The 23,218-nt window shown below is 35.8% G+C and overlaps 1 protein-coding gene across 1 annotated transcript in view; it reads right to left on the reverse strand.

The window, feature by feature from the left end:
- The window catches only part of gpc6b (glypican 6b), a 136,124-nt gene that overhangs the window by 26,184 nt on the left and 86,722 nt on the right, over positions 1-23,218 (reverse strand). The window contains exons 5-7 of the mRNA XM_030124597.1: positions 12,061-12,191; positions 11,269-11,412; positions 10,199-10,228 (exon numbers count right to left, since the gene is read on the reverse strand). Coding sequence (XP_029980457.1) covers positions 10,199-10,228; positions 11,269-11,412; positions 12,061-12,191 — 305 coding nt within the window. The remainder of the gene's footprint in view (positions 1-10,198; positions 10,229-11,268; positions 11,413-12,060; positions 12,192-23,218) is intronic.

The raw sequence follows: 23,218 nt of genomic DNA on the forward strand, positions 1-23,218 counted from the left end.
GCAAGGGGAAGCAAGAAACTGTTGTAGAGTGGATCACTGGTGTGTACAGTCATATGTGCTTTCAGTACCACTCAGGTGAAACTGGATAATCTTCCACAGCACATCTGATGATTTCTCATGGTACACTTATGTACCGTGGCACACTGATTGGGAAACACTGCTCTATTATACACTACACTAGCGCACTGACCCATGGGGAACCATGGGTTCTAGATGTGGTGGTTTTTATGCAGGGGAGAGCTGATTTTTGGGAGAAGATATAAGTCTATAGTTAGTCTATAAGTACTGACATAAAAATTGTTTGATAAATCATTCCTTAAAAAAAAAAAAAAACGACAATTAATATATTAATACGATATCTAGGGACTGAGGTTGATAAATGCGTCCTTCCTGTTTTTAACTGCATTTCCCATCATGCAGTGTGATACTGCACTTCCTGTCAACTGTCATGGGCATAGCAGCATGATTGTAAGGCTATTGTATTCCAAAATGACTAATATCTCCCAAAAATATTGGTCCTATAAACTTGCCGTTTTTGTTAGTTTATTCTTTGACCATAAATGCGTTGTTCCTGTTTTTAACTTAATTTCCCATCATGCAGCATGGTACTGAACTTCCCGTCTACGCACGTCTCCTGATGTGCAAGGCTGCTTCCTGTCCCTCCCCCTGGCAACTGCTTAGCAACGTGAATTAAATCAGTCCCTCCTGACTTTAAAAAAGGGAATTTTAAATAAAAAAAACATATTTAATGTTGAGATGGGACTATTCCTCAACTGTAGGTACCAAATTGGCAAATTAAAAACGTCTGAATTTCTCAGAACTGCACAGATACACACACAGACAGACGCTCTGAGACCTTCCACTATTATAATATAGATGCTATGAATTAACGCCTTATTCTAACATGAGTAATTAGAGAATTAAACTGATACGACAGTTTTCCTGCTATATTTAAAAAAGCTGTAGGAACACAAACTGCAGTTAAATCATCCCCATTCTTTATTCTCCCTTTGGCCAATTGTACATCTACAACTACAGTAATAAAGTTGCACAAAACAGCATTGTATTAACCTGTATGACACAGTTTTGCAATACCTAAAGAAAATCCTGACAAAGGAGGAAACTGGGATTTGAGTGTAAAAAAAGCAGTTCAATGCACTGATGCACCATGTTTCCTTCTCAGAGGACTTCTCAGAAAACTGGAGTAGCTATTTTTTGACTTGACTGTCTCTCATCTATTGAAATGTACACAAGACATACAACTGACAAACACACACACACACACACACACACACACACACACACACACACACACACACACACACACACACACACACACACACACACAACAATATCTATTGAGATCTAACATCACAATAAGGATATGGCTTACTTTTTTCAATGTGGATTGCCTCGCTGCACATTTAAATAGTGACATATGTGTGGAATTTATGGTGGTGGAACAAATTCATGAGGTAAAGTTTCAAGCTATTTTGACTTAAATCTTAAAATTTAGTTGCTTATGCCTGCATAAAAGCCAGTGTTTGCATCCATGGGATAAATAATTGAGCAGAAATGCACAATATTTTGAATAGAGCATAAGTAGGTTTGAGGTTCTGCCTCAGATTGCTGCGGTTGCTGTTGGTCTCTACATACTGTACATCTGCTGTCTCTGGTTGTTTTGTTTATCAGATGCTTAAAGTGGTTCTATGCTGGACTGATATTCCAAACTCTCAATAACAGAAGGAAGTTACAAACTAGAACACATTTACAGCTACCAAAACCAATAATGAATTGGTGCTATCCACAGATTGTATCACTCAACAAATAAAGCATTGTTTCCACACATTTGTATCATGATGTCATTAGGTTTTTTCTGCAAATAAAACCTCATTACCATTGATTTTGACAGTCAGTCAAAATAATAGTGTCTTATAATTGTCATATATTATTTTAGCTGATAGTTTACATCATTTAGCTCTGTTTTCAGACATAGAGCAGCCACAGTAAAATCACAAATCACCACAATTTTCTGTCAAGTTTGTGTCGTCAGTGGCTACACTTAAGATCTGTTTGGAATCGTCCAAAACAAGGTCAGAACTGTCAGAGTTTAGTCTGAACTGGGGATCAACACACAGCAAATACCACATAAGAACTTCATACCTTCATAAGCTTCATAAAAAACTGCAGTAGAAGTGTAGAAGAAATGCTCCAATTTTAGCATCAAACTTTTTACTTTGCCACTTCCTTTGACTCTAAAAGTTGTTTCTTAGTGGTTCTCATCCCATCTGGTTACTTTCTGATGCTTCGGTGTTAGTTTTCCTCCCCATGGTGGCCAACAGAGTGACTCACTACTCCCCCTAGTGGCCACATTAATTCAAATTTCTGTCTGGGTAAATATATTCAGTTCATATATAATCCAACACACTGACATCTTTGGCATAACTTCATATTTGTTTTAATTCTAATGTAATGTAATGTAATGTAATCTTTTTTATTTAATATTTGAAAGTAGAAATACAACATATAACCCCTTTAAATCCTATAGTCTAATCTAGTAAACCTAGAAAAATCAATATTTCAGTTTTCCTAATCTTGCACATCTCCTTGTTGACAACTTTAGTGGTCCAGTTGGAATCTTATAATTTTAGATTTCAGAATGTTCTGTTACACTGGTGTTTTTCCTCATTCTTTTTGGGTCAGAATCTGGAATACTATGATACATCTTGGTTTGTGTTGAGCAGTCACTCCTGAACACTCACTAATTATTACCAATGGTAAAAAAGTTGTTTGACAGGGTAGAAAGGGCAGAAAACCTAACAGGCTGCAGTAAATTGTATGTGTACCAGTGAAGAGGGAGCTGTAATTTGTTAGCTCTTAGCTTTGATGTGCAGTCACTGTACTAATGCATCCACCATATTTGTTCACAAAGCAAAAATAGAAATAATGAAACAGGTGAATTGATTTTTTTTCCAGTACATTTCTGATGCAAAAATATCAAATAAATGATTGCAACTTCAATTTTACCTTCTGTCAAGTTCTTATTGCAGAAAGCAATTGACTTTATTGAAGGGAACACAAAAAGTTTACAATATGGGCAAAAACTTGCATAAATATGCAAATATTACGCTCCTTTTAGATATTTACAGAAATTGCAGGCAGTTTCTAGTTTCCAGTGGCTATCTAATACTTTTATTGATTTAAATCTGCTCTATAAGTAGGCTAGAAAGTTTTCATTTTCAGCTTTCAATTTTAGTAAGGATGTGGGGTGATTGGTCACTTGGGTTTTAAAATATTATGATGAGGGAAAAGTATCTTGTGGAAGCTTCATAAAAAAAATGTCTAGTTCTTTATGAAAATAAAGTCATGGGGCAAAAGGTTCAGCTTTTGACAAATAATAATGTTCCCAAAAGGCTTGTTCCACATCCTGATCTTTTTTCTTTCTGTCTTGGCCTCATTGTTTGTTGTGCTGATAAAATGTGAACCCTGCATTACAAAAAGGAGACAAAGCAGCCCAATAAAACGACGCTAAATTGAACTGCACCAAACTTGTTACAAATGTCAAATTAAAAGCTCCACCTCTTATCTATAATGTGCCTCTGAGCCTGACAGTCTGTTGTGCCTTTATCCCCTCTTTGGACTTTCAAATCTCCATTTCTCTCAGAGCTTTGAGGGTGTGTGCTCTGACAGAATGTCAGGCAATTAAACAGTCATGGCTCATTGAGCTGGAGGTGGGCCCGCTCCTCCAGGCTCCTCATAGGCAACACAAGAAATGAACACAGGCACTCTCTGCCATCCTTTGACTCACAAACTTAGCGGTAAATTCAGACAAGAAGTTCTTATCAAAGGACACTTTAAACTATTGTCAACTTTCACCAGGCTGAGCTGTGTCACTGTCATGGGTAATTATCTTTTGCCAGAATGTAAACGAGGACAGTGTATGGAACAACAAAGATCTATTCTCACAGGGAAACCAGTCATGTCCTCACTGCAGGATAAACACATAAATGCTGCCACACTAATGACTGCACAAAGTAACAGGCGAGACAAGGCTGACACCTTTACGCCTACTCGTAATCCAAAGTATATAGGTATCACTTTAAATTAGGATATCTAGAAGGACTAAAAGCTTTTACCCAAAAATAAAAAAAATAACATGATTGTCTACATATTTTGTAGATGAACCAGGCCTTTAAAGATTTACAGCTGAGGCTAGCATAAGAGAACATTCATAAAGACAAATGTATAATGAATGCATGACTATGGATTAATGGAGTGGCACTAAAATATCCTCCTGAGAACCAGCAATATATTTTTGTCTTCTGTAGTGGACAAGAGTGTCACAGCTTTACGTAGAAAAAAAAAAAAGTCCACTGAAAATGACATTTTATATATATATATATATATATATATATATATATATATATATATATATATATATATATATATATATATATATATATATATATATATATATATATACATATATATACATACATATATATATATATATATGTGTGTGTGTGTGTGAGATAGTAATTGTAGTTTGTCCTAGGACAAACTAAAATTACTATCTGTCCTAGTAGGATTAGGAATCCTACTAGGACAGATTGAAATTTTTGTTTGTCCTAGGACAAACTGAAATCCTACAAGACATTAGGATCTGAAGATTGGAATTCCAATCTGTCCTAGGAGAATTTGCAATCCTACTAGGACAGATTGTAATTCTATTTGGAAGTGGGATCTGAAGGTTGGAAAAATACGGCAAAAAATATAAGAATTCTGTCAGGACAATCTCGAATTCTATTAGGAGAATGTCAGATTATATCAAAATGTATGGAAAATAGACTGAATCATTTCACAGCCAAAATTCCAGTCAATTTCAGCATAGGTAAGCATACAATTTCGCCATCACTATTCCAGCTGAATTATTTTCATATCTTTCATATCTATATCAGTGTAAGGAAAAACCTTTGTAGTATTACTTGTTTGAAATTTTGAAGTTAGTACTATAGACTAAGGTTATTGTCACTTAACTAGTGAGTAGTATGCAGCACATTTAAGTCTTAGAAAAAGTCTTTGAAGCTTAGCTATAGAATATTAGATTCAAAGTCTGTGTAAATTCTGAATAAAATCACGGTTTGTAAGAATATTGTTTCTATAGAATATTAGATTCAAAGTCGGTGTAAATTCTGAATAAAATCATGGTTTGTAAGAATATTGTTTCTTTTACTTTTAACCCTACCATCTAGACCAGGGGGCAGCAAAATGCCAATGCCAACTTTAACATCGTACATTTTCTGAATGGCTTGGCAACAATTAGATAATAATAAAATTGTATGTTGCCATGGCAACGGGTTGTTTACAGGTACGTTTTTCAAATTCTACCGATTTCTGAATACAAATGTGTCTCATTTACATACCAATGACAGTTACAAACGGCCACTGAATAAGGTTGGACCAGATAGGACGGCTGGCATCCTGGTTACAATGTGTATTGACCTAAGGGTACTGTATATATATATATATATATATATATATATATATATATATATGTATATACTATACTGTATCTAAGATATGAAAATAATTCAGCTGGAATGGTGATGGCGAAATCGTAGGACAGACTGAAATTCCAAAATTCCAATCTTCAGATCCCACTTCCAAATAGAATTACAATCTGTCCTAGTAGGATTGTAAATTCTCCTAGGACAGATAGGAATTCCAATCTTCAGATCCTAATTTCTTGTAGGATTTCAGTTTGTCCTAGGACAAACTACAATTACTATCTGTCCTAGTAGGATTAGGAATCCTACTGGATTTCAATCTCTACTGTGACACATACATACATACACACACAAATATATATATATATATATATGAAATAACTGTTACATCATGCTGTTTCCAATTAAGGCGATTATTTAATGTAAAATGGCAAAAATGTTTACTTACTGGGCCTCAGGAGGATATAGAAGACATGCACTACATACTATACAACAGCACTTATTTAATTCTATTGAAAATGAATCAACTGATGGCTGACTTAGCCCATAATGCAACTCGGAAGGAAGACATCTATGATAGATCACAATGTCTGTGTAACTGAAGAAAAACAATAAGTCAGTCAAAAAAGCAGTGCAGAGATGATGGACAAAAAGACATATCTCAGAGGCACTTTAACACACACACATGGACAACAGCTTCCATGTTCATATGTGCAATCATTCTAAGAAATACTGACTCTACTGCGGTTTAGAAAACCTGCGTGTTTTAATAAAAGTATGGATATTTGGCTCCAGTGTATTGATAACGTACTTCAAGAGGAAGTAATACAATATAGTCCTGTATTGATATTTTTCCCCACCCATAATCACAAATCGCCAGTGCAGCCTGATGTCCATTGTTTTTCTTCTTATTTAACCCATAAAGACCCAGCGTGACTTTTGCAGCAGTTCCAAAAATGAATTTTCTCTCTATTTAACCTTTCTTATGTGATTTATCACCATTTATTGCAATATTATCTTCTGTATTTTGCATTTCTTTAATAAAACTCAGGTATTTTCCCATATTTAATTTACAAATCATGAAGATATTCATAAAAGCTCAGACAAAAATGAATAAATAATGGGTCAATAATGCGCTTTGAGTGCCCAAAAAACCGCTACAGAAATCTAATCCATTATTATTTATTATTATTAAAGTTAATTGTCATACTATACAAAAACAGAGAAAAATAACAAAAATGTGACTTTTTCAGCAAAATCTCTCATTAACTGAACATAAACCCAGTGTGTCCATCCACTGTCAGTGATCCAAGTCCATGGGTTTTACTGGTGAATCAATGTTGTAGAAGATGACGGTGTTACCACGTTCACCACGGAGCCTCTGAACGTCCAAATGGGTCATATCTGATGACCATGAAAGGATGACAAACTGTATTTTACACCAATTATTTACAAGTACTGACAGGTTTAATGGATCAGAAGTTATATTGTAGGTGATTTTGGTCGCCAGTGTTTGAGTCTTTATGGGTTAAAATATCCTAGGCCAAATCTACTGATTCCCTTCATGAAATTCCTGCATATGTGGTAAATTATTATGAACTGATCTCAGTTGCAGCTGGGTGTGATAGACTTGAATCAAATTAGGCATTAAGACAAAACAAGCTTTTTATTTTTCTCACCATGAATCCACCAAAACCTATTACAGCGCATAACGGAAATGTCACGATTTGCAGCTTCCTGTGGCCAGTATGATCAGCACGCACTCCTCAGGCACACTGATGCTGATAATGGAATTTTCTGCTCAGGTACACTGGTCTAGTTATTGTATGTCAAAAATAAGTTCCTGTCACTGAGCTCCATCTTGTGAGATTCTCCAACCAGGCTAATTGCCCAGTTATTCATGAGCAGTCTGGAGCCCTCACGCCACTGTACCATTAGAGCAGATGCTGGCTGCATCATTCTCCCACCACCTCTTCACTGTTCTCCCCTCTGCCAGCTCTGATGAAGCCCATCACCTGCTGATTGGTTAGTTTCCGCCAAGACTTGACTCTATTAGCTATGGCAATAAGGGTCTTGGCATGGGATGCGTCTAGAATAGATATGGTTATGGAAGATTCGTGTTGGATCTCCAGAGAGAAAACCTTATCAGCTGAGAACATCATGGCATGTGTTTTACAATCCCAGTGGTGTTAGCGCCTCTCCTGAATGAAACTGTGTTAACATCTGATACCTCCGTGCCTTTTTACACCACAGTGACCATTACAGAGGTCTAGAAAGTTCCTGCATTAAAAGTAGGGGTGTAAGAAAATATCGGTTCTGCAATATATCGCAATATTTCATTTCACAATACTGTACAGGGTGGGGAAGCAAAATTTACAATGAACATTTAGTTGTTTTTTCTCAGCAGGCACTACATCAATTGTTTTGAAACCAAACATATATTGATGTCATAATCATACCTAACACTATTATCCATACCTTTTCAGAAACTTTTGCCCATATGAGTAATCAGAAAAGCAAACGTCAAAGAGTGTGTGATTTGCTGAATGCACTCGTCACACCAAAGGAGATTACAAAAATAGTCGGAGTGTCCATAAATACTGTTTATAATGGAAAGAAGAGAATGACTATGAGCAAAACTATTACGAGAAAGTCTGGAAGATACTATTAAAGAAGAATGGGAGAAGTTGTCACCCGAATATTTGAGGAACACTTGCGCAAGTTTCAGGAAGTGTGTGAAGGCAGTTATTGAGAAAGAAGGAGGACACATAGAATAAAAACATTTTCTATTATGTCAATTTTCTTGTGGCAAATAAATTCTCATGACTTTCAATAAACTAATTGGTCATACACTGTCTTTCAATCCCTGCCTCAAAATATTGTAAATTTTGCTTCTCCACCCTGTATTTGGGTAATTTGGGTAATATTTACCCAAGAATAATTGAGCTATTGCACATCCTATTGTGACATCATCTAGATTCAAACATGCGGAGTCAAACATGCGGCCCAGGGTCCAAATCCAGCCCACGAAAGGGTTTAGTCCGACCCTTTGGATGAGTGTGTGAAATGCAAAAATTACCCTAAGATATTAACAATCATTTTAGTTCAGTTTCCACATTCAGACCAATATGATTTGAAGTGGGTCGGATCAGTAAAATACTATTGTAATAACCTAGAAATACTCACAACTCCACATTTTTCTTTTTGTAAATATAAACATTTCCATGTATTTCATGTAAATTATAATTTCGCAAAAACTGTGAATAAGCTGAACAAATAATAACCACCTAAAATGACTTAAGAGAAGTAAGTACAATTTTAACAATATTATGTCTGTAAATGATAAACTGAAGCATAATACTGTTAAAATTGCACTTATTTATTCCGTTTGTTCATGTTATTCACATGAACACACACTTGAAAGATAGTTTGCAGATGTAAACATTTTCATAATGTAATCTTACTTTTTTCACTCTAAAACATGAGGAAAGTTTAGAGTTGACATTATTTATATATTATTATGTTGTTGTTTTACTGGTCAGATCAAATTTAGCTAAATGTGGCCCCTGAACTATGGTAAGTTTGACACCCCTGATCTAGATGGTTTGTTTTTGTTTTGTTTGTTGTGGAGTTGTTTTTTGTTTCTGTTTTTTGGGTTTATTTATTTATTCTTTTGTCTATTGTTGTTGTTGTTGTTGTTGTTGCTGGTATTATTATTGTTACAGTAATTGTTTTGTATGTGTGTTGTTATTGTTGTTGTTGAATTTTAGTTTTTCTGTTGTTGTGTTGAGTGTATGTACATCCTGTTTGTTTGAGCGAGTTGTGGGAAATTGTGGTGCTTTGTTTTTATGTTGTTAATGACCCCAGGAAGAGTAGCTGCTGTGGTGTGCAGCAGCTAATGGGGATCAAACTAACAAACTAAACTAATAAACTGTATCGATATTAAAAAGTACTGTATTGATATTTTTAGGTATTTATTCAAAGGCAGATATTATGGAGGTTCATTTTAGGTTTTTTGTTTTTCTTTTTTGTTTATATTTTATTTATTATTATCTAACACTCTTTTATTAAGTAATGATAATTCCTTTGTTGGGATTGTACAAAAATAATGTTATGATGTTAGTTATGAACTAATAGAATATGAACAGTATCTTAAACTGTAATGTCTGCAAAACATAATTTAAGTTTTAACACGGGGAAATTTTGTGATATAGCATTAGATCTTTTTCTGATCAAATAAAAATGTGTTTAGTATTTGTGCATATTTCTGGTGTAATTCAATTCTTCCAGGATATAATCTTAAAAAAAAAAAAAAAAAAAGAAAAAATTGTCTTTTTAACAGTATTGTGATATATCGTATTGTGATCCTAGTATTGTGATTTGTATCGTATCGCCACATTCTTGCCAGTACACACCCCTAATTAAAAGCCACAATATTTTAAGACAGCAAACACTTATAATGAGACCAGATGAAACATAATCCTATGTAAGATGAAAGTGTGTCCACTAAGAGGACCAGGTGTTACATAGCACCAGGCTTTACAGAGCAAAATGCTTGTTTATGCATATATTGAATATGAATCAAGTTACATGCATCCCAATTACACATGTAATAACAGCTTTCGATCACACTCTACCAGACAAAAATTCCAGCCAAGCAACTGAAATGAGTATAAAATGTTGAACCTTACACTGTGTTGCATCGCGTTCCAAACAATCCTCTGGTTTGCAGCATAAACACAGGCAAACAAAAAGTCTTAATTAATTCAGTGTAGGTGGAAGGAATGGTTGACAGACATATAAAGTAAAAAAAAATGCAATTGCTGTATATAAGACATCAAAAAATCTGAGAATGAATGAGATTGTGTAAAAACATAATTAGAAGTGAATAAAATAAATAATTCCTTTATTGGTGTTGGATTCCAGCAGCCAGATGGTGAAATCTCTTGCCTTTGAAATCATTTTTTTCATTAACTGAATATCATTTTATTAACATGAACAAAGTGTTCAGACATTGAATGGAGTTTGTTTTAAATGCTGTGGGTTAGACTGGCAACTCACAGCTCCACTGAACCAATTTAATAAATGTGGCACTTTTCAAAAGGTCAATTATACAAAACACACTGGTAATATTTTTGGTTCTCAGATTGAGAAAAAAAAAATGTTTAAACCAACATGACTATGATTCGAGAAGATTCACTTTGAAAAGGGGCTGGAGGGAGAAAGGAAGGGCATGGTGGCTGCAAAGGTAATCCATGATGAGAACTGTCTCTCAGCTGAATTGAACTGTCAGCTCTGTGTTAACCTTTACCCTGATGCAGCATTTTAGGTTTCAAGGTTGTTTGAAATGGAAATCCATGTATCAAGATCCAATCCAACAAACATGCACCTAATCTGATAGAAAATAAAGGTTTGCTTTACAGCAAACAATTGATATGGTCAGTCTTACAAAATCCATCCATCTCCTCTTTCATCCCTTTCTTTTCTGTTTGCAAAGTACACAGAGATGAGAAGGGCGCTGAACGCAGTGCACCACACCTTTCACTGCCCTCTTGGGGTAAGGCTGTTGATTCGTTAACAAACACAAATCGATAGAGGGGCCTGAATGGAGGACAAGTACAAAGAATTAATTTCCGGCTCCAGGGGCTTACGATGGCAAATCACCAGCTTTAATCAACAGTGTCAAGTCAGAAAGACAAATGATGTTTACACTGAAGCAGTGTCTCGCCTGAAAACAGCAACGTTGGCTGTGTTTCCTTACCAGTCTATCTAGGCTTGTGCCAGCTGCAGTGGTAGGCCGCTCCTCTGGGCTGTATGGCCTGAAGCGGGCGTTGAACACATCCGAAACACCACGTGTAGACCTACTCATTCCTGAGGGTTTTGGCTGGCCACAACCTTGAAAAACCTGCAATTACAAAAACATGGGCACCCAATTGTCAGGGACTTAAATTACTTTGGATGCGGAAAATAGGGAAAACACGATGTTTTCTTAAGGTCTTATGAAGCGTTTACCCAACATTACCGGCATGACAGTGCTTTACGTCAAGTTGAGGTACCACGCTGATAGGTGATTCAACTAGGCTGTGACCAATGCTATTTAAAATGATAGAGTTAAGTTTTTATGGGATTTGGGGAAAACACCACATATACTTAAGCCATAAACAAAACTGCATCTGTTGCATGGGAAAGCCAACAGGGCATTTAGCTCTGAATGAGAACTGGCATACAACACTGTGTAGGCAGAGAAAAATCTTCACAACCACCTACATTTTTTTTTCTTTCTGACTACAATTTTGTGGGCAAAGAAGAATGCAGTAAAACACAGGAAACACATTAACTACTGTTAGTTGAACTAAGATTATCTGACCAAACTGAAACATATAATTCAAATACAAGATCTAAACTTGGACATAATTAGAATGTGTTGTCCTATACACCTTTGACTCAGTCCAGTTTGAGCTCTCCTCTTAGCTTCTCTTCTGAAAAGTTTGACTTCAACAAACAGTCTAATGTGTTACTGTTATTCTGTGAGGAATAATCCTAATTGACATACCCTGTAGGAAACCTGGGCACTGTTATCTTGCATATTCATGATTGCCTCTGAAATCTTGACATCAATAGGCTCCATGACAGATTCAATGTTGAAAGGTCCCTCCAGTCTCTGTGCGACCAGCAGCATGGCATCTGTCAAAACAGCAGTAAAAAGGTTAGGTGTTGAAGGGAAAAGAGCAGAGGTACAAACAGTCGGTATAAAGAAGACAGATATTTTGCATGCAAAAATACCCCTCATTATTAGCAGTGCTTTCGTCTGCTGCTGTTGGTCTCTATGAACTATCACTGTAATTAGTATTTCTTAGTATTCATTAGGATGAACATTAACGGTGGCATTTTCTTCACGCACATTTTTTTTTTTCTGTAGTCGTCAACATATATCAGACTGACTACTTGATTCAATAAAAATACATATTTTTAGCTCTTAATTTATGATTATTGTCATTTTACACCAACCCTCTCTCGTCATACACTTATGAAGAATGAATGCTTCTGGGGGAAAATTCAATTCTTATGTAGATCAACTCAATCAAGTCAACAAAATTAAGTTACGCCACATGCAACAAATAGTGTTGGTGAGTCATTGATTTAATAGAACTTTTGAAAGCCAAGCACTTATTTACATCCGCTGCAAGCCATGAATGTGCGATAAGGTCAACGGCTCATTAATATCATCATGTGGACACAAGCCAGAAGGCCTTGTTGAACATAAGAAACTTTCTATTACTGTCTCTGCAGAGCTCATTTGTTTTCATCAATTTCAATTACTAAGCTGATTGTTACACTAATCGCTCTTAAAAAAAGGTTGACGCAAAGTACCTAATATTTACAACATTTAAGTGTCTCAGACTAGTTAGACTACTGCTGTTACACTTTAAAGGTTAAGTGAGTTAATTGATATTGCCATGAAACACAGCTCAAGTACTCTCAACCCCTGAGGATTTGTAAATTAATGTACTGCATAGTCTCTGTAATGAGTTTGACTGGCACGCCACTGAGACTTGGACATCACCAAACCACTAACTCATAAAAGAGGAAGTCCAGACCTAGAGACAGCAGTCCAGCACTCTGTCAAAAGAGGTTCCTCCACAGACCTCCCAGGACAGGACCTCACCAGCAGGCTGTTATAACAGCTCTACAATTACGCTCCTACTAAATAAGGTCATCCTGTCATTTGGAAACTACAGAAACAATTACTTTTTGCATGACCACTGCTTTCCAGTACATTCAATCTTTGCTAAAACGTAGCGAGCAGCCTGTTGTTTGAGGAATATCTCGTTTCGCTTGGCTCGCTCCCACATACCCCACACCATCACAATTTATTCCTACATTGTGAAGCTGCAGATTACAGAGAGGGATTCAAAAACGCAGTGGATTAAACTCTCTGTGTTGCATTTTGACCCACAGTGCATTTAAAATCAATAAATTCTTGAAAAAATGTGAACATTTTATATAAAAGGCCATCTAAAACTAATAAATAAATAAGAGAATAGGATACCAATACGCCAGGTTAAAAGAAATAACCACAGTTCTTTGATAGCAGACCTGTCCAGATCTTTATTCTTCTGGGGCCTGAGATCATTAATGGCAGAAGAAAAGAGCCGAGCAACATTAGCTCAGCTCTGGCTCCATTTCCTTTCCAATTATATCAAAGTCTGGGCCTTTGAAGAGCTCTTCTGTTTGTTTACACTGTGGACTGCAAACAGCCTGTGATGCTCACTGAGATTTTAATATACAAAAATCTGTGCCAAATGGTTTTTCCACAGTAGCACTTTAGTCTCACCACTGTGCAAGCATATGGATGCAAGTGTAGATGACACCTGCACCAGCAAGAAATAATCAAACAATAAACACAGATGTACCAGCGCTTGTATTATATTTCACCTGTGATATCAATATGTCTCTGGCAATTACCCCAATTAAATGTGAAATTGTACCTCTTCCCGTGTTCTACTTGGAAATAATTGAATTCAGCAGTGGCATAGAGGTGATTATGATGTAAATACATTCAACCGCCTCAGGTATGTCTGCTTACTTTAGAATAAACACACAAAAATATCTAAATTCAAACATAGGCTTAAAAACTGTCAAGTGCAAATACTGAAAATTTAGGTCAGGGAAGCCAACTGGGAACAACTCATATTTCATTTTAAGTGAAAAGAAGAATGCCTCGAGCATCAGCGATGATGGCAATCTTTCCCAACAGTGGTGACTTATCCGCAACTTATCAGATGGGCTCAACAAACAGAGAGGAACTTTGTCTTCATACATATCTGTAGCAGAGCTGAAAGAAAGAAGAATGGGACAGAAAAAGAGCGAGAAAAAAAAAAAAACACCAGGAAGGAACGAGAAGTGTTGCTGATTGGGTTGAGTCAGGCCAGGGTACAGCTCAGTCCCAGGGGGAGAGGACTCCAGTACGGCGTGTGGAAAACTCTACCTACATGGAGAATTAATGACTCTCATTTATGAGGAGTGCATGAAGTCCAGTCCACTGTGGTGTGACTGCTGCTCTGAGCCAAATTTTTCCCTGCATCACTTTTGTAGCACAGAGATAGGCCAACAGCCAGCCAGAGGAAATCTTGTTATCATCACGACACAGCCATGCAAATAGACACATCTTGGCCTATCCTGATCTGAAAGGTTTTAAAAACAACAAATGAGACAGCCGCTCAACGGATACAGATATGTAAAACTAAGAGATACCATGCTGTGAAACCACAGCGTGACTTCAATATTTTGTTTCATATCGGAGGTTAATGTTTCAGTTTGTGATATAAACCATGCTTATTTGCAGTGTCTTGCTAAACAGCCACAAAAATCTGAGGTGGTAATATTACTCTGGGCTCTGCCTCTTTATCGAGATTGATGTCCACTTAAATTCAGGCTATGTCAGCCAGCGGCAACCTCCAGCAGACAAGGACAAATAAGGAAAGTGAACAGGCCCATCTATGGCTCTTTGCCTGTGAAGAGCTCCACAGGATGAAAAATGGCTCTAGCGTAATTTGGATTCTGTAAAGCATAGCTCATCTGTGGCTCAGTCAACCAACTAATGGTGCTATATGAAACGGTGTAAAAATGGATAGGGAGAAAAAAAACCAAAAAAAAACAACGCATGTTGTCCCTTGGTCTCACTTTGTCCTGATATAAAAGGTCCTTGAACATAATGTAAATGCAAAGACACAACACACACAGATACACACTCGTATGCAGGGAAGCAAATCACTTCTTCATATTAATAAAGCTTTCACTATTCAAGTTTACATCGAATTAAAGGAGAGGCAGCGCATTCAGAGTTTTGAGAATTAATTTTTACTTTCAAACTCTTAAAAGCTTTTTTCTTTTTTTTTCTTGTAAAACCTACAGTGACTGTCAGAACAGTGCATCATACAACAACTTGAAAGCATACACTGCTATAATGAGGATTACAAAAGCATGCCATGGTTATATAAAAAGGACTTATATTTTCTTTGATAGGATATTCAGTATAAAGTCAAGGAGATACATGCAATATATATGTGTAGTCTTACATGCACAGAAAATACTGCAAAACCTTAAATATGAATACTATCACCATATGACCTTATTTTCATTTCATTTTCATTTATTAGTTTATTGTATTGTGGACAGCCCAAATTAATTAACTGTATCAATAACAGTAATGAGGGGCAGCTTTAGCCAACATGTCTAGTATCCTGCAGTAGTCCCCAGCCTGATGACAATAGGCACCCTAAAAAAACAATATATTACAGCACATTAATTAAAAAGAGAGAGTTAAGACAGCTAAGAGACAAGATAAATCAATAAAGATAAAAAAAGATGAAAGAGAACAGTGAAATATCACATCAGTACAATCATAACGAGACAGCACATATAATCCAAACATACAAAAGCAGCACATGCAATATCACACACGATACATCAGCACATAATCACAGACGGATGTAAGCAGACATCACATTTTGACAGACAGCATCCATGATCATGAATACTGAACTAAAAGAAACTTCTGCTGCACTGAACCATGGGACAACAATTACATGCACAAACTTGCATGCCAGAAAATGTTTGCAGATTTTAGTAAAGTATTGTCTTGGAGTTTACAATAAGGAGTCTTCAGTGTATAATCTATTGACGTGAATCACAGTTTTAGTTAAAGTATTACTGCACAAACACAAGACACTAAATAAGACCTCTGATGTGAAGCCATACACTGAACTGGCACAGATACTGCTCTGATAATGAAACTAAGCACCATAATTCAATAATGAGCCATTTCCAACCTGATCATGTTACTAATGGGGTTGGAGATGTCATGGAATTTCAGTCTATGGATGATGACAGGAGTGTTTCAAGTGTTTTGCCCACAAATTTGTTGAAGAAATCTGTCCTCCCGGTCAGAATGCTTGTTTGCACTTTGTAAAAACCACATGTTCCGGAGCTCATAACCACCACAGGACTCAGAAGCGATCTGGACAGGCTCACCATCTGAGCAGCTCAGAGCACAGACAACGATACGCCTCGCTGCTCGTAAATACACCACAGAGAATAGATTCTGTGTCCCCACAAAATTGCTCTCCTTTAGTAGACTTTCATTCCAATTTTACATGACTTTCTCAATCGGTCAACAATCGATGGAGTCCTGAAGTACTCCAGTCAAAGGCACCCGATTCCACCTACACAGTTTTAAATGATGAAACTATTTATAAAGAAAGACGTCTATGTAGCTGACAGACATATTCCCACATGTACTCTGCGGATGACACATATAGCCTATTTCGACACAATATTCAAGCTAACTTTCCTTAAATAGTAACAACCTTTGTTAGTTTGATGATATTAATTACAATTACAATTATTAACACTAATAATGTTTTGAAAAATAAATAAATTGACACTTCATTATTATGGATGTTTCTTACAATTAGTTAGATAGTTGTGAACACACTGCCCTCTACGATCACAGACCAAAATTAATTTAGCTTCTATGGTTTTTTATGTCCACAATATAATCCTTTGCAGGGGTTCCCAAGGTGGGGTACGTGTATCCCCAGGGGGTACATGACATTTTTTAAGAAAAATGCATTGAAAAAGTCATCATGTACTGAACAAAAATACAACATAAATAATAAGAATTAATGCTGAAATATAAAACACAATAATTACATTTATATAATAGTTTTACTGTCAATCATCTTCTTTAAGCTTTGGTAACATTTTAAGAACATTTCTAGTTTATATTATTCAAAATAAGTTTATTTGAGTAGCTAAGTAATTATTTTTTGTTGATACAAGGTTTATTTATTAATTAATTGCCAATTTATTTATTTTTCTTCTCAATGAAAGAGGGTTTATATTTTGCACACTAAATTTATTTTTAAAAATGTGGGGGGTTTTTTTTTTTTATATATTACAGTTAAATATACACTGTTTATTTACAAAGTTTGACACCTTTGGCACAGGAACAAATTTTGCCAAAATTTTTTCAAACAAAAATACTGAAGCAAGAGTTGGTGGTACTTGGCGAAAAAAAAGGATATTTCAGGGGGGACTCCAATGTAAAACCTTTGAGAACCACTGATCTATTGAAAACAGGCTCCAGCTGTAAAAGTAATTCAGGCACATCTGAAATGAGTTTGATCAATTCCTGAAATATAAATATTATACCTGAGATTTCACAGGAACATTAGCACTGATGTTCTGTTAAATGTCATAGCTGGCAGTGTGTTATGGCATCTACCAACTGCAAAACAGACTGTGTTCATTCAGATAACAAACACATCAACCTGATCCCCTCAATATTTGACGCTTGATATAAATAACCTTTAATTCAACAACATTCAAATCTGACAAACTTGAAGATTTGGTGAAGGAGGAAGCTGTAGGAAGAAACAGTCAGGGTGAGTTTGCATACAGTTAGCACTAGCTTTTGCCAAGTGTTAATTGTGCAAAAATGTGTGAACCAATTTGCACTGCTCCTTTGTGAATTACAGGTTTTCATGATGAGGATTATTTGCATAGAAAGGGGCAATTTTGCATAAAAAAAATAAGCAGATTTGGCATCCAATGTGTAGACATTCATGCAAATGACAAATGAACTTTGATATTTTTGTCTCATTTACAGTTTTTTTAACCACATAGCCAAATAATGTGTTTGTGTATCTGGCCCTATATCTGAAGATTTTGCCCACAAATGTCTTTCATTCAGATACTAAGGTACGCTTGCACCATTGTGTTGTATAATTTCATACATATCAAGATTAAATGGTGCAAGAGCTCAAGTAATTTACATACTGTTACTTCAGTTATCTATATATTAATTAACCATGTTGTGTATACCAATAGTAAATACAAATATTAGCTCCATAAAGTCAATGCAGGGGATGTTGTTGAGAGTTATAGAGGTACACACTCTCTAAGTACTTTCTAATTCTTGATTAAACTAATGTAAACTAGAATCAATGGGTTTGCAAGGTATCTTTAAATGTTGTGTTTTTTTTTTTTTGTTTTTTTTTTAATTTCTTATTTGGGATCACTGTATATGTCCAGGACCAGTTTAAACTCATGTATGTTCTTGACTTTTTCCAGTTTTTCCAGTGAGAATAAGTCCCAAAATATGATGTTGCATCAATAAATCTTGTCAAATCTTTGTTATTCTTGCAGCATGTATGCAATTTTCAATGGTGTCAGCATATCTTTCAGTAAATTGTAGAGTATTTACATGGTCTTGGAGATATTTTTGCATTACAGCTTTGTAGTTCCTTAACCTTTTGCCCATGGGTGGTGAAAAAAACCACAAAGATTAGACAGTGAAAACAACCATTATAAACCCATGAAAACAGCCATTATAAGCCCATTTAACTCCAGATGTATGGGTGAATGACTTAAGTTTCACTGTTCTAAGTCGCTGCTGTTAAAAACCATCTATACTTAATGTCACATAGGAAGGAACAAACTTCTTGTACATGGAGTGCAGGTAATTTAAAACAAGTTAATTTCTTGTGCCTTCATATCACAGATTGGACCTCATGCAGTTTAGACAATATGGGCTGCCATATGAGTAGTACACGTTGTATCTAATGAAACCTCCTCTTCCTTAGAGACATGTAAAACGCCTGTTAAATATAAAGAACTGTTATGAGTTGTACATTTTTTAAAGTTAAAGCTCTTTGATTTCCAGTCAGCTGTCGGTCTGATTGCACAATCAGATGTGCTATTAGTCACGCCACAGTTGCACAGCCTTGATTTCCCCTTATATATGAGGTCATCCCATAAATGATACAGAATGCAGGATGAGCAAAGCATAGCTCATTAAAAGAATCTGTAAGAAATAATCAAAATCAGAGATGCTGTGTGAGAGGCTACTTATTTCAAGCAAATAAATAATAATTACGTCCAACTACTCCAAGATGAACCGAGACTTTAATCAGTACTGCTAGTAAAAAAAAAAAAGGAAAAAAAAAGTCCCAGAATTACCTTTAAATATTGCAAGAATTCTTAACAGAAAGGACAAATGCCTAGTATGTAATGGGATGCACTGATGTGACTTTTTCAGGTCTAATGTTCAGTATTGGTTGACATTGATACCAGTTTAACCCTTAAAGACCTAGAAATAAACTTGTAGCAAAGTTGTATTTAGATATTTTAGACTTCCAATCTACATCTGACACTTCCTAAATCATTTATGAGCATTTATTGTAATATTATCTTTTGCAGTTTTTACAGAAAAACAGATATTTTCCCATATTTTATTTTACTGACCATGCTGATGATTTATTTTATTTATTTATTTGACACAGGGACAATGCAGTCAAACTTAGTTGCAGCTGATGTGATGCATATACAGGGTGTCCCATAAGTCTCCATACATAGGAAAAATAAATGTTTCTTGACATAAACCATTTTTATTTATATAATATGCTCTATATGACTGCCATTTTGTCGGGAACACATTTCAATGCGTGTCCTCCACTGCTGAAGAACTATAAAGAAGAAATATAAAGAAATACATGTTAGAACCATATATGTATGGAATGTATTATGTCTCCTATGTATGGAGACTTATGGGACACCCTGTAGAGTTTATAACTAGTGCTAATTCTCAACTCCAGTTGGGCTCTTCCACAACATTGCAGTACAATATAAAATATACATAATTTAAAACAATCATACCATACAATTCAATAATCCACTGTTGTATTTATATGATATGAGGCACTCATTCACTCACTCACTCTCCCACAAAATATACACAATATTTACCGATGACAACAGTTGTGTTTGGTCTTTAACCAGGTTTTGGTTCTGGTGGTGAACATCTTAAACTCTGAGATGGATTTTACTTCTGATGGCAGTGAGCTCCAGAGTTTAATACTCTTACAGGAGAAGGACGACCATCCGAAAGTTGTCCTGCAGAATGGGATTTTATAATTTAGGTTTGAGGAGCTTCTGGTGACTCTGTTGCTGTTTTGTCTCTCAACAATTTGACTGAGTGGTTCAGGTGCCAAGTTGTTTGTACATTTGAAAATTAACTTGAGAAAACATAAATCACTAAAGTTTTCCAAGCTTAGTAAGTTGTATTTTTGAGAATATGGCAGTGGTGGTATTTGAAAGGTTTTTTTGTCCATGGTTTTTAAAGCCTGCAAGAGAGGAAAATGTGTTTGGTGGCAGTCGGGCCCGCAGTTTAAATGACTTTGTATTGTTTTGGAGATTTTCTTTATATGTTTATCAAATTTGAGTTGGGGGTTGAGAACCAATCCAAGGTATTTGATAATTTAATAAGATCATTAAAGTTCACAGTAAATTCAAAGGCTATTAAATCAGAACAGGAAACGTTGAAGCAAAAGTGACTTTTTCAGCAAAATCTATAATTAACTCAACATAAAAACAAGCATCTCTGACTATTACCATTTGTCAAACTACATAGGTTTTACTAATGACGTGGTATTGCAGAACATATTGGGATTTTGATGTTGTCCGTGGAGCTTCTGGACACCCAAACAAGACACATTTGGTACTTCTGAAAATCTGAGAAACTGTGTTTTACCTGAATTATTTAAGCATCATTATAGGATTAGTGTCTCCAAAGTTATTAAAGATTTTAGAGCTGTATTTGTTTTTTGATGCAGTGATCTGTTTAGGTCTGTAGGGTTAATTTAACAAGCAATATGCTTCACTATGGGGGAAGAGGTTGGGATTATTCAGAAATCTGTAAAGCAACACCACATATGAATTTAAATGTTATTTTCTGACATACTGAAACAAAAAGCAACAAATAAAAACCTACTTCTACTGAATTCTTTGTAAAATCATAAATAATTGTGTATCATCACCTCAGTGTTTAGTCCCATATATGGTCTGGTGTAGTTTATTAGTTTTTTGTCTGTGTGATAAACAGACAGATGTGAAAATGTTGCATCTCTAATGTATTATTCCTCTTATTCCATATGAGACTGCACCACAGGTTAATTGATGATTGTTGCTGCTCAAAGACTCAAGTATGGAAAGTAATTCCATACACAATTACATTACATAAGTATCACATAGAGATGCAGTATGTAAGTTTCCATTTCAGCTCCCAGAGCACTTGCTCTTTTGCTCGCCCACTCATGTGCTCTCAGTCTCTCACTTCCTTTGTCAGGCGAGTTGGAATATAGTTAAATCTATTTTAACCATTAATAACGTTAAATTAAATTGCTATCGCTAATAGAGATGCCTGTTCAAGCGGAGTTTGATGTGAATCACAGTCAGCCCTGTGTGCGAGGAGGTTACTGAGCCAGGCTGGATATCAGACATTGGCTTATTCACATCAACTGTTTGCACATATTTAACCTGCATCACAGTGTAGGTGTAAAAACAGAATTAGCTTAATTAAAAGTGAACACGTTTGAGCAATTTCAGTGTTGGATTCATGCTGAGAGTAGCATGAAGTGAAAAATCCTTTAAAAGAAAATATGTCGGCGCACTTGTGTCGTCTGACTTCCATGTAAAGGCTGTCCACTCCCATCCAGTGAACAGTTATTTGGAAAGGAAAGTAGTTAAATGTTCACAGTTCAAATTTTTCCACAAACATAAAGTCTGTATCTGGCTGCAGTGACAAAGTGAAACAAATCACATGAGGAGGAAGTGAGCAGATGGAATCGATGCAGATCGCTTCCAATGCGGTGACATGTATTCCCCAGAGAGGACAATATCAGCCGTTAAGCACCAATGCAACAAGATTGCAAATAAAACTGCAGATCAGTTAACAGGTTCACTCTAGTTAACTGTGAGTCTCAATGCAGGGAAAAAAAGTCCTATCACAAGCGTCAAGTACCTGTCAACAAAAGAAATGATAACGGCATGTGGGGGTGTTACTGCAGAGGACAAAATTCATCAGCATGTGACTGATATTTAAATGACCTAAGGGGAAGAAGACTTCAATTTGCATTGACAGCCTGATAAATAACATCAAAAATGGTTAAAAACAGCCTGCGTCAAAACATCTTTCAATAGAAAGAATATTCAAGTGGAAAAGCTTCAAACAACCTAAAGACAAGTAAACATTGTTGGAGTCGTCTCTGAAAACAGATATGCAAAAGCCATTTATGCAGGAGTGTAATGCTTTTTTATCCCAGAGGACTCGACGCGTTGAGTCCTGATTATGTTCAATGCAGACTTCTCAGGTGCGGAGAGCAAACTGACATCTGTTCATCAGTAACACCATGCTTCATCTAATTCATGTAATTAAAATCTAATCCCGTTCTTAATCTCATCAAATTGCACACGGACTGCTGTTTTTAATTGCATGTTTATTAATAAGCGATGCAAAAGGAAGAAGTGTTTATTACTATTAATTTAAAATCCAATCTGTTCTGTGCGATGAGTTTATACAATAATAAACAAATTAAACATTACTTAAAAAATGCAGAATGTAATCAGTATCTGTAGGCATAATGTATAAAGCACTGAACCCTGTCTTTGAGTGGAATTGGCAGAGGTCAGCAAAGGTTTTGCCCTCCAGTGGGAACCAAGGTTATAATAGTTTTGGATTTTTAATTATAGTTTAGTTTTAATTAGTTTTGACTTTTTTTTCTCTTATTCAGTTAGTTTTAATTAGTTTTTAGAGCAGGTTTGTTAGTTTTTATTAGTTATCGTTTTTTTCTGAATGCTTAGTTTTAGTT

Source organism: Sphaeramia orbicularis, chromosome 21 (genome assembly GCF_902148855.1).
Source record: "Sphaeramia orbicularis chromosome 21, fSphaOr1.1, whole genome shotgun sequence".
Lineage (NCBI taxonomy): Eukaryota > Metazoa > Chordata > Actinopteri > Kurtiformes > Apogonidae > Sphaeramia > Sphaeramia orbicularis.